Source organism: Olea europaea, chromosome 2 (genome assembly GCF_002742605.1).
Source record: "Olea europaea var. sylvestris chromosome 2, O_europaea_v1, whole genome shotgun sequence".
Classification (NCBI taxonomy): Eukaryota; Viridiplantae; Streptophyta; class Magnoliopsida; order Lamiales; family Oleaceae; genus Olea; species Olea europaea.
Window position 1 is genome coordinate 18,575,213 of NC_036238.1, and position 11,297 is coordinate 18,586,509.

Sequence of the window (11,297 nt, forward strand, 5' to 3'; positions counted from 1 at the left end):
TGAACATCCTTTTGTACTGTTTCATCCTAAGGCAACTCAAATCCTCAACTACAGGCAAGCAATACAGTTCAACTGTCCTATTATCACCAAGCCACTTCACTAAGTTCATGAAATCTGAGTCTTTAACCAACCAAAATGAAGCTTCACTCACTCTTTTCTTCTCCATCTTGTACAGATATCTAATTCTATCAGAATATCCTAACATTTTCACGGCATTATCCCAAAGAAATCTATTAAAAAAATCAGGGTCGATATAGTCTATATAACTTACTTTTCCATGCTCATACACAAAATTTCTCATCTTCTGAAATAAAATTCCACCATGATAAAGCCATATGCTGAAGTACTTTGAATTTTCCCTTGAAAAAACAATGAAAAAAGTAAAGTTAATCCCTAGCCCTTTTCAGTTCGAGCAACGAACATGTGCAGAAAAGATAGTACACAAGCATTACGCTCTAAGACACCAAGTCACTTAATTTTTTTGAATTTCCCAATACGTGAAGATAATCGAACAGGGGAACTTTATAATCACAGAACTTCACACCGTAAATCGAAAAAAGGGGAACACACTTACCATACATGGGTTGGGGAAGAGAGCCTCGAATGTGGGCTGCAATGTCCACTGGATGTTCGTCTTCTTTCACGTACGTTTCGTCTTCTTCGTGGATTTTCGTAGGGTCCATAATGGATGGTGAGTGGAATGAAATTGCAACTTACGTGTTTGATGTTGAGGAGGGAAATGTGTGTAATGCCCAGATTGCCCTTCACTTATTTGGGAAAAAATCTTGAAAATATCATTAGAGGGTCAACTGACGGATTTGGGGGTCAAACAGACGGAAACCATCATTTTGGATTGGCCCTGCTCATTTTTTAAAGGTTTGGTATCTCCGATGACACAAACTAAATGTTTGGGCAAAGTTTGCTAATAAACGAAAGGTTTGGTACCTCGACTGCAATTTTCCCTAATTTTTATTTCATCCTATTCAAGATAAGACAGTTTTTATTTTTTTTCAGAGTTATTCAATGTACAAGTTTTCATGAGCAGGTGATTTGCCCTATATATAAATAATTTGATCAATTTGCCACTATATTTTGAGCTGATTTTCCACAATTCTAGATGATATAAGTTGTTCACCTATTAATAAATAATCTTCATGGATGTCATTTTCATAATTAGTCTACAACTAATGTATCACCCACCTTATAAGAATATGCTACGCTCTTTCAAAACATGCCAAGAAAATTAACAAAAGGAATACCGTGCAAGAAAAATTAAGTAGATGTTAGACCTCAAATAAATAATTGACACGAACAAGACATTTGATCGACATAATATTTTCTTGGAGTTAACCTTGAAGTTTTAAAATTTTTGTAATAGAATAACTCCAACATAGTGGATAAATTATATTAACAAGATAAACTTTATTTCAATACTACAATTCAAATAGGCTTTCAGTTGAATTCAAACCGGATTCTATCAATTTACATGCAGATGTAAATTATTAAGGTAGTGGTTGGTTTGCATTTTCATTTTTCGTTTTCATTTTCAAAACGATTTTTAGTTTTCCCCGAAAACGGTATGTTTTCTACGTTTTGAGCATTTTCGACATTTATAGCTGAAAACGATAAAAAGTCGTTTTGCGTTTTCGGTTATAAATTTAAACTCGTTTTCGAAAACGATAGACCAAACGCGTTTTCCGCATTTTCGAAAACGGAAAACGAAAAATGGGCCGAAAATGGCAAACCAACCACGGCCTAATTTTTTCTGCGTTCAACTTTATTAAGAATTCTATTATAGGGTATTATCTAAACTAATGGGAACATAAAAAGTACTCGATACATATAAATTATAAAAAAAAAATGTCAACGGATTCCATCAAATTAGAGCAAATTCTTATTCTTAACTCTTGAGGTAAGAGAGAATCAAGCCAGAAAAAGGTATAAAATGCCGGATCAACACAGAACTAGGTCAATAGATTAGATTTTTTAATTTGCAGTCTTTTTCGTCCCAAATTGGACCCCTACTAATGATAAATATAATAAATGTATCCTCAACTTTTTTTTTTTTTTTTTAATATGTTTTCAACTTTTTATTTTACGGAATAAAACTTGTCATTTTCTCCATTTTGACCATTAAACAACTCATTTGCCCTCCTCGTAAATAAATAAAAATAAAAGAAAGCATTAAAAAAAATTGCAATTAAAGTTCATAATTTTTCAAAAAATACAAATAATTTTCACTTAACATAATTAAATATATATTAATACAAAAAAAAATCGAAAACTAAATATTTCATCTTTCCCGTCTATACTCACTCAACCAGCCCAATCCTCTCTCATCCGCGACGAGACGATGGGTGGTGGTTCTGCTATTACTATGGTGGGTTTGGGAAAAATATATTTTTATTGTTTTGTTTTTATTAAATTAATTTTTCTAAGGTGGTGGTGGTACTGTCGTGGACATAATTGTATTTGTGGAGGTGATATTTTCCATGGTTGGAGGAGACTGAAACGCATAGCTTAGAAAGATGAATATTTACTTTTAAACAAATTTGTTATGTTATATGTTTAATTGTTTTCAAAAGTTATGGGACTTCCTTTGTAAATTATTCATTTTATTATTTGTTTAGCCCTGGTTTGGTTCCACTAAAAATGTCTATTAAAATCAAATTCAAAGTCAACACTTAATTTAAATCACTCATTTTATGTAACTTAGAACTTTTCATCCATATATTTCTTCGATTTTTATTAAAATTTAATAAAATTTTTATTTTTATTTAAACCAAATGGGAGCTTAAAGAGAGGGTAAATATGTCATTTAATGATCAAAATCGAGGGAACGATGTGTTTTGCAACATAATTAAAAGATTGCGATGTATTATTTGGTGAATATAAATTTATTACACTTTACAAAAGTTTGGGACGAAAAATACAAATTTTCCTTTTCTAACTGACGCAAGATACAAAATCAAACTTCGCCAATTTAGAAAAATATGTGAATACTTTTTTCTTTTTTTCCGAGCTACGTTTATGAATGCCACGCAAACTAAACTCTATTTTGTCAGTTTCAAACTTTCAATGCTTCATCCGTTAACTTGAATTTTTAATCAATTCACAGCTGGGATAAATCTCTTGTTTGTTTATGGGTACAGTCCATAAGTGATTTCTTGTTCTCCACTTCTTGGTTTCTCACGAACTTTCAATTGCAGATTGCTTTGATTTTAACAATTATTGATAACCCATGACACAAGAGCTCAATGATCGATAACCACCGATAATGGGATTTCTCGTAAGTTTATCGGAAACCATAGGTTTTTGGATCGGAATTCCGATAGGTATTCTTCTGGGATTCTTCATATTCATATACTATGAACCAAGAGATGTTAAGGTAAGGCAAAAATTTATAACTGTAACATTGTTTCTGGATCTCATGGCATTCATTTAAGGCGTTGGTTTGGGATTATGGGGTTGATTGAACCAATTCCTGATGTTGTGTTGTATCTAACAAGGCCTACCTATTCTTCCAATGCATTTCGTCTTTCTATGGGCATGGCATTCAATCCTACCTTCAATATATGCTCCTTTACGTCCAAGGCATGAGGGTGGATTGAATCCAATCCCATCAAGCATAGGTGGGTAGAGTTCACTCATCCGGTAGCGAGGGGATGATGAACAATGAAGCTATCTGTGGGTTTTCAAGCATACTGTACAGTTTGTCCTTACAAGCCGATTTTAGGGGGAGTTCTACCCAAAGTTCAAGTAACACAAATTTATCTGGATATCATCTAATATGCCGTCCAACGCACACTATAAACTAATCCAGTCACCAATCTATGAAAAGTTTTGCAGAGGTTTCAATCTGATACAGTTTCATATAAAAGTCAATTTGGTTTTTTATATATCGCCTGGAATAAATTTCAGTTGAAGATGGTTCACCCAACAGCTTTCTTGCTTAACAGCAAGTTACCCAACTGAGTTATAATTTATGTTATTATCAGTCTTAGAATGTACAATTATCCCCTTTACATAAAGGGTATTCCCTACAAGATTAGGTCGCTCTAATTTCCTTAAATACTAAAAAGGATTTTGGGAGGCAGGATTTTTTAGTATGAGAGGTGTGAATTACTACCATTCTTTTTCTTTATAGTGAAAACTTTTGGCGCAATGTTGACCACACCCACTATAAATCTCTGTGCTTGCTTTACTTGTTTGATTTATTTTCATTATTATTGCACTTATTAGTTGGGATTATGGCATAATCCCTGATAGTTACTTTGCATTAACTGATTAAGGTTGAGGAGCTGCAAAATCTGTTTGTTGTATTGTCACATGGCAGAATTATTCTTAGATTTTTGGTAACATTGTTATAAGAAATCTTGATCAATCTAGTGAGGACTCAAAAGGTTAAATAAGATTTCCTAAGTTTTACGACTATATCAGGACATTCATGTGTCGAGAAACACCATTCGTTCAGTTGATGTAATAATGTTTGGCAAGTGTATCAGTATCCAGTGCTTAATTTCTCTTCAAATTTTGGGGACCTTTGTACTTCATTATGCCATTCGAAGATATTTGGTTTGATTTTTACTCGGCTATTGCATATCCCTACATGATTATTTTAGCTTCTCTTATAATCTCAGATCAGTGTTTGATTCTTAAATCACACGTCTATGAGTTTTACGCTACGTATTCTACATAAAGCATTTGCTTACATATCCCTTCAGGGCAGAATTGCTGATATTATAGTTTAAATTGGTAAAAACCTGTCATTAAGTAGAGTGATGAGCTTATCTTACCTGAACTCGCAGGACTTTGGCCCCAATAAGTCACTTGAAGATTATGATTCTAGCACCTTGATTGATCTTCTCCCAAAACTTCCACTATGGGTGATGAATCCAGATTATGAGCGAGTAAACATTAAATTCACTGTTTATTCTTTTAATCTTCATTCAATTCAAGTTTTCTAATCATGCAATGAGGTAATTTTATTTGTTTTGAAGGTCGATTGGTTAAACAAGTTTATCAATGACATGTGGCCATACTTTGATAAGGTGAGACAACATATATATTGAGTGTCCATTGTTAGTTTAAGCTGTAAACGTAAGCTCTGTTAATTTTCTCTCAAATTCTCGACTTTTTTAATAGGTAGCATGTGGAATTATCATAAGCACCGCAGAACCTATTTTTTCTGAGTACATAGACAAGTTTCAGATAAAATCCATAAATTTCGAGCATCTTACTCTTGGAAATCTTCCTCCCAAAATTCATGGTAAGTGAAAGTTAAATAAATGATATTGCACTCATTTGAAGTCTTCACTCTTCTATATAACCATCAGACACTGGTGACGGAACCAGAATTTTGTGATCAGAGAGGCCAAATTTTGTAGCGTAAGAAAATTAAATTGATATGAGATCATTTTTACCAGTCTTTAGCTTTTATATATATATAACATTATTGATAATAGAATGTGGGTTGAGAAGAAAATTAAAAGAAGAATGGGAAAGGGGACGGAATTTCATCACACACACAGAAGAGAAAAATTGTGTACAAACCAAATACTGCACTGTTCAATTAATAGACTTCGCAATGTAATCTTTAATTTTCCAGGTCTTAAGGTTCAAGAGTCTAATGAGAATCAACTGGTTTTTGATCTTGCACTAAGATGGGCTGGAAATGCTGTCATTGTTCTGGCGATAAAACTATTTTCTCTAGAAATCAATGTTCAGGTTAGAAGAATTTTTTCAATACATTGTTTTACTAGATTAAGAGTTGTATATCTTATTAAAATATGTGAATTGTTATAAGTCATACTAATGTATAACACTAGAATAAGTTAGAATTGCTTCACATTCATATTTATTTCACTTTTCTCGTATATTTGGACACATACATCGATGTAGAAAAATGGACATAATTTCTACAGGCCTCAAGGACATATGAAATCATGTATTTCTCAATGGATAATATTTGTATATTGGCAATTCATCTATTAAATATAAAATCATATTTTATGCATTTAAATTAAATGTAACAGAAATGGAACTGCATCGTAATCCTTTGTCCTTGAGAACGTGAATATTTTCCTTAATGTAGATAATGCATGGTAATTGTTGTAAATTATTTTTGAGATCAACAAATTTTCTTTGGATGTCAGTTAATAGATATACAAATATCTGCTGCTACTCGGGTAATATTGAGACCTTTTGTGCCAACATTCCCATGTTTTGCAAACATTGCAGTATCTTTGATGGAGAAGGTAAGTCGATGAATACTTTAGTCATATGTAGTCTTTTTATTTTCTGTCTAAGTAGAAGGAAAGTTTCTAGTTTTTGTTCAACTGCCACAAAATTATATACACATTAGAAATATTATTGGCATGATTGCAGCCACAGATAGACTTTGGGCTGAAAGTAATGCGAGGGGATATTATGGCAATCCCAGGGCTATACCAATGTGTTCAGGTGCAGCTCTCTTTCACTATACTGAAAACATATTTGAATGAGATAGGACAAAATATGTAGTCATGAACTTTTAATTTAAATTTAGGTTCGTCTATGTGCGTTCTTAACTTCTTTAAAAACATATGTATGAATTTAGACACGGACTAATGTATATGATCTTAAGTAACCAGAGATTAGAAATGTGTGTCCCAAGTTTATGAAAGATAGATTTGATGATGTAAAGATATTAATTACTGACAAACAACAGATTTTGTGAATTTAACATAACATTGGATGTTTGATTGGTGACAGGAAGTTATAAGCAAGCAAGTTGCAGGGCTTTATCTCTGGCCCCACACATACGAAATACCCATTCTTGACAGTTCAATGTAAGTTCCAAATTCAATAGAAGTTATTGAAAGTGATCATATTGTTGGACAATTTATGATCCGTTCTGGGATTTCCATTTTCACCCTACCTTCAAACTATATGAACGAAATCCTCTTTAACCAACAATTCCTGTTGAAGTTGAAGCTGATAGAGTGTAGTGCCTCATGCCTCCGTTTCCAAACTCTTTGATTGAAACATGTTTTGTGTAGACCTGACGTGTCTTCTTATGAGTGGCATGATCTTGGCTGAAAAGGCCAGAAGAGGGAGGGGCAAATCAAATCTAACCTGGACTATTGTAGTTGTTAAGGATCTAAAAGATTCTCCCATTTGCTAGCATTGAACAGAACACATTGGATTAAAGATTAATGTGTCCAACCTCAAATTTATTGTAACCAGGCTTTAGTTCATTGATGTTTAGGATTGGAGAAATTTATTTATGTTATGAATTAGCCTTTACAATCCTTCTGTTTATTTCTTCTGTCACAGTAATTTAATGTATTTCTAAAGAAGAAAAGACCTAAATTCCATCCTTCCATTATTTCACAGAGGAGCCGACAAGAAGCCCGTGGGAATTCTGCACGTGAAGGTTGTGAGAGCACAAAATCTTCTAAACACAGATTTTCTCTCAATGTCTGATCCCTACGTCAAACTCAGCCTTAGTGGGGAAAGGCTTCCGGCAAAGAAGACTTCCGTCAAGATGAATAATTTGAATCCCGAGTGGTTAGAAGACTTCAAGATGATTGTGAAGGACCCCCAGTCTCAAGTCCTCCAAATGCACCTTTATGACTGGGAAAAGGTTCGTTACTCATAACTTCATAATATCATCGTTTCCAGATGTGCTTCAGATGCTCTTTCTTTCTTTTATTTCTTTTTTATTTAAATCAATTTCTCATTGAAATAATACAATAGTACTTCACTTAAAATTTCTTAGTGATTAGAAGATCCCTTCTTACAACTTGTTTTTCTTCTCTGATTTGCAGTTTGGAGCACATGATTATTTAGGGATGCAAGTTATTCCGCTGAATGTACTCATTCCATACGAGAAGAAAGACTTCACACTCAGTTTGCTAAATAGTATGGATCCTGATGATCCTCATAACAAGAAGCCTCGAGGTCAAATTACAGTGGCGACGGCGTTCATTCCTTTCTTGGAAGATAGTAAAAAATTTAGTGGAATTATGGATTATGAGCAGAATGGAAGTTCTCATGATGCTTCGGAGAAGATTTCTTTGACGGGAACAGGTTTACTTATAGTTACAATCATAGGCGCCGAGGATGTCGAAGGCAAGAACCACAACAACCCTCATGCCGTGATCCTTTTTAGAGGAGATAAGAGAAAAACCAAGGTGACTTTCACAAATCCTGCATCAATCAAGTATATCATGGTTGTATATTTAAACTGCTAAACCTCATTGTTAATATGTAATTTGTCTAGTCAATCAAGAAAACTAGAAACCCAATTTGGAATGAGGAATTTCAGTTTGTGTTAGAAGAGGCTCCGGTAAAGGACCAAATTCACATTGAAGTCATTAGCAAGAGAAGAAGCCGCCTTGGCTTTATGTCAAAGGTTGTATCGTCATCCTTTATTCTTCAGCTTCACTTTCACATCTTTTTTGAAAGCAAATTGATTAATGTGTGTGTATGGTGTAGGAACCACTGGGGCACGTGGATATAAATCTCTCTGATGTAGTTTACAACGGACATATCAACGAGAGGTGCTATCTTATCAATTCTAGAGATGGGGTAATACATGTAGACATAGGATGGAAGGTAATCTGATACTGTTGCATTGTAAATTACTTGTTTGAGCTTAGCTTCCATACAAAGAATTTTGTAATATTTGGTCTCAAAAAATGCATCATCATACCCACACAAAATCATACACAAGAAAATATGTACATGAAGAAAAAATAATAAAAATGTATTACTATTAAAGATTTTGACTTGTATTTCTTTGTAAACTATAATATAAAGTTCTTATGGCTCCAATTTATATATACTCCTTGGTAAATGGCTCTCTTCACTGCATTTTGCATTGTTGTGCTTCTTGTGGAGAAGTGTAGTAAAGACCAGGCCTTCGTCTTTCTATAGATGGGCAAGCCTGGTCTGGTCTGGCCTGTCGAAGAATGCAGGCCGTACCAGGCCTTAGCTCAGTTGGTTCTACCATGCTTGTTCATATTAAGACTTGAATATTTATTTTGAAAGGTCAATCTTGTTAAGAGAGTACAACACATTCTTATATGTTGGTTTCTATTTCACTATTTAATTGATTTGGAATATATCTCTGAACACAATTCTGGAAGATGGTGACTCCTTGAGTCAATCAATCTTGAAATTTGTTTGCTTTAGAGTCTTAATCAGATTTAATTATTCGTTTGAGTTCAATGAATTATGATACCATGTTGAGGCTTGAGGTTCTATCTTAAACACCTCACAATCTAAATCGTGCAAACAACTTTGATAGGTGAAATCTGGAAAATGATAGTTTCTTTCACATGATAAAATTGTTACTCTCAAATGAAACAAAAAAGGAAAAAATTATGTCACTTTTCATATAGTAGATTGTGAGTCATGTATATTATTATAGTGGAAAATATCCAGCATTACGTACTAAAAATGTTTGTAATGCATTAGGCATGCTTGGTAACATGAGTACTAGATTATTTCTCAATAGTTAATAAACGAAACTACTATTATTTCTAAATATTGAAGTAACAAATTGTCAATTAAAATTTAAAAAATGTCGCAACTACTGAGTTTGAAGGTTAACAACATTTTTCATCGCATTTATGTTTCGAATAATATCGTTGCAATATAAGTTCATCAACCGCTGACTTTCTTGGACAACACATCTAATAATTTTAAGTCTGACTAATGTAAAATCATCCAGTAAAAGTTACCATTATCTTCTCACCTTTCAAACGATAGAACTCAATTTTATTTAGAAAATATTGAATAGGGAATATTAATTTTTATCCCTACTAGGAATGGTGTTTAGGCTGTGTTTGACAACCTTAAAGATTTTACGATGTTTGTGCTACAGTATGATTCTTAACCACATATTCATACAATAAAATATTCTATACACAAACCAATGGAGTTTTTTTACTTTTTAATTACGCATTCTACAACAAATATTATTCGAAACTCTTTAATTTACATAATAATGGGTGTCAAACTTACTGTGGTCTTAGATACAGTGGCTAGCTTTGCGGTGATGATGATGACATGAAGATCTAGTGGTGCACATGGTGGTGGGTGGTGCAAATTAGGGCGGAGGAGATTTTGGTGGTCGCAACGTAAACATAACATGAAATGTTACCAGTGATTATGATAATTGCGATGATTGTTTAACAATGAACATCACAAATGGTGGTGATGGCAGCAGTGCAACACTGAAAATAGATTGGTAGAATGTTGGAGTTGTGATGGCAAAATACGTGTAACTCATTGTGTTACAAGCGATGATGGGGGTAGCGGTAGTAGTGTCGGTGATGAAAAAAAGTAGTGGTGAAATGTGTGTATCATAATTTTACAGAACGTAAAATATTGTAAAACCATTAATTAAAAAATATACATGGAAGTAACTATGGAATTAATCAACTTTGTAAGGCTAGTTGTGGTACGTTCCAGTTCCATATCATTAATTACTGAACCAAGTCCGTAATTTCTTATAAACTAAACCAAAGGAGTTTTTCCCACATCGAAAGAATATCATTCGTGTTGAAGAATGAAGATGCAGATGTAGTCTTGTTTTATATTTTTAGTTTCTTATTTTATTATTAAATAATTGAATATTATATTTAATATAAAATAAATGGTGCGATAAATAAGGATTGAAGGTTCCTCGTCTTGTCATGTCCTATCTTTATCTCTACAATATATACACGAGATCAGGGTCGGAACGGAGAATGTAATTCGCATTTCATTGCCATCCCTACCAAAAGTTATAGCTCACATTAAAACAATGTTAGTGAAAAACAACATTGATACGCTCATATGCATGATGTTCATAAATCATTAAATTACGTCATTCCGTATTGTAATATTCAAAATCATGTCCAATTCATTCAATTGGCAATAAATAAGGGTCCAGACCACGCAAGTTGAATGTGCATGTATTTGTCTAACAACTATTGCTTCTTTGACATATCATATTGGATGACAATTTTCATTGACTGTAACGAATTATTTCAATTAACCATACACATTTTCTTCGATTCAATTAATTTAATCAAAATTTCAATCAAAACATAATTATTTGTTGAACCAACAATGTGAAATGATACAAAACACGTGTTAATTTACAAAATATCAATGATATTTTATCAATTACTCAATCATCTGAACTAGTCATCACGATCAAAATTGACCATAGCATCATAAAGAATGGCCACAACTTAAAACATAATCTACAAGACTATGTGACAAAATTCCTTGTGTCCTAAGCAGATTAGTCGATCATC

At 33.2% G+C, this 11,297-nt stretch overlaps 1 protein-coding gene across 1 annotated transcript; it reads left to right on the plus strand.

The window, feature by feature from the left end:
- The first annotated feature begins 3,026 nt into the window (after window positions 1-3,026).
- On the plus strand, window positions 3,027-8,810 carry LOC111365458 (synaptotagmin-3-like). Its single transcript, XM_022986010.1, has 12 exons — window positions 3,027-3,388; window positions 4,809-4,910; window positions 5,001-5,051; window positions 5,146-5,269; window positions 5,609-5,727; window positions 6,156-6,257; window positions 6,388-6,462; window positions 6,754-6,830; window positions 7,378-7,627; window positions 7,812-8,177; window positions 8,267-8,398; window positions 8,482-8,810. Exons 1-12 carry the CDS (start codon window positions 3,278-3,280, stop codon window positions 8,608-8,610), a joined length of 1,638 nt encoding a protein of 545 aa, XP_022841778.1. The 5' UTR covers window positions 3,027-3,277; the 3' UTR covers window positions 8,611-8,810.
- The last annotated feature ends 2,487 nt before the right edge of the window (window positions 8,811-11,297 follow it).

Bases quoted from the DNA above. Each gene is read 5' to 3' on its own strand.
- LOC111365458 (XM_022986010.1), top strand. From the start codon at position 3,278: ATGGGATTTCTCGTAAGTTTATCGGAAACCATAGGTTTTTGGATCGGA. The intron at 5,052-5,145 runs GTGAGACAACAT...CTTTTTTAATAG, and splicing joins TGTGGCCATACTTTGATAAG to GTAGCATGTGGAATTATCAT. The intron at 6,258-6,387 runs GTAAGTCGATGA...GCATGATTGCAG, and splicing joins CAGTATCTTTGATGGAGAAG to CCACAGATAGACTTTGGGCT.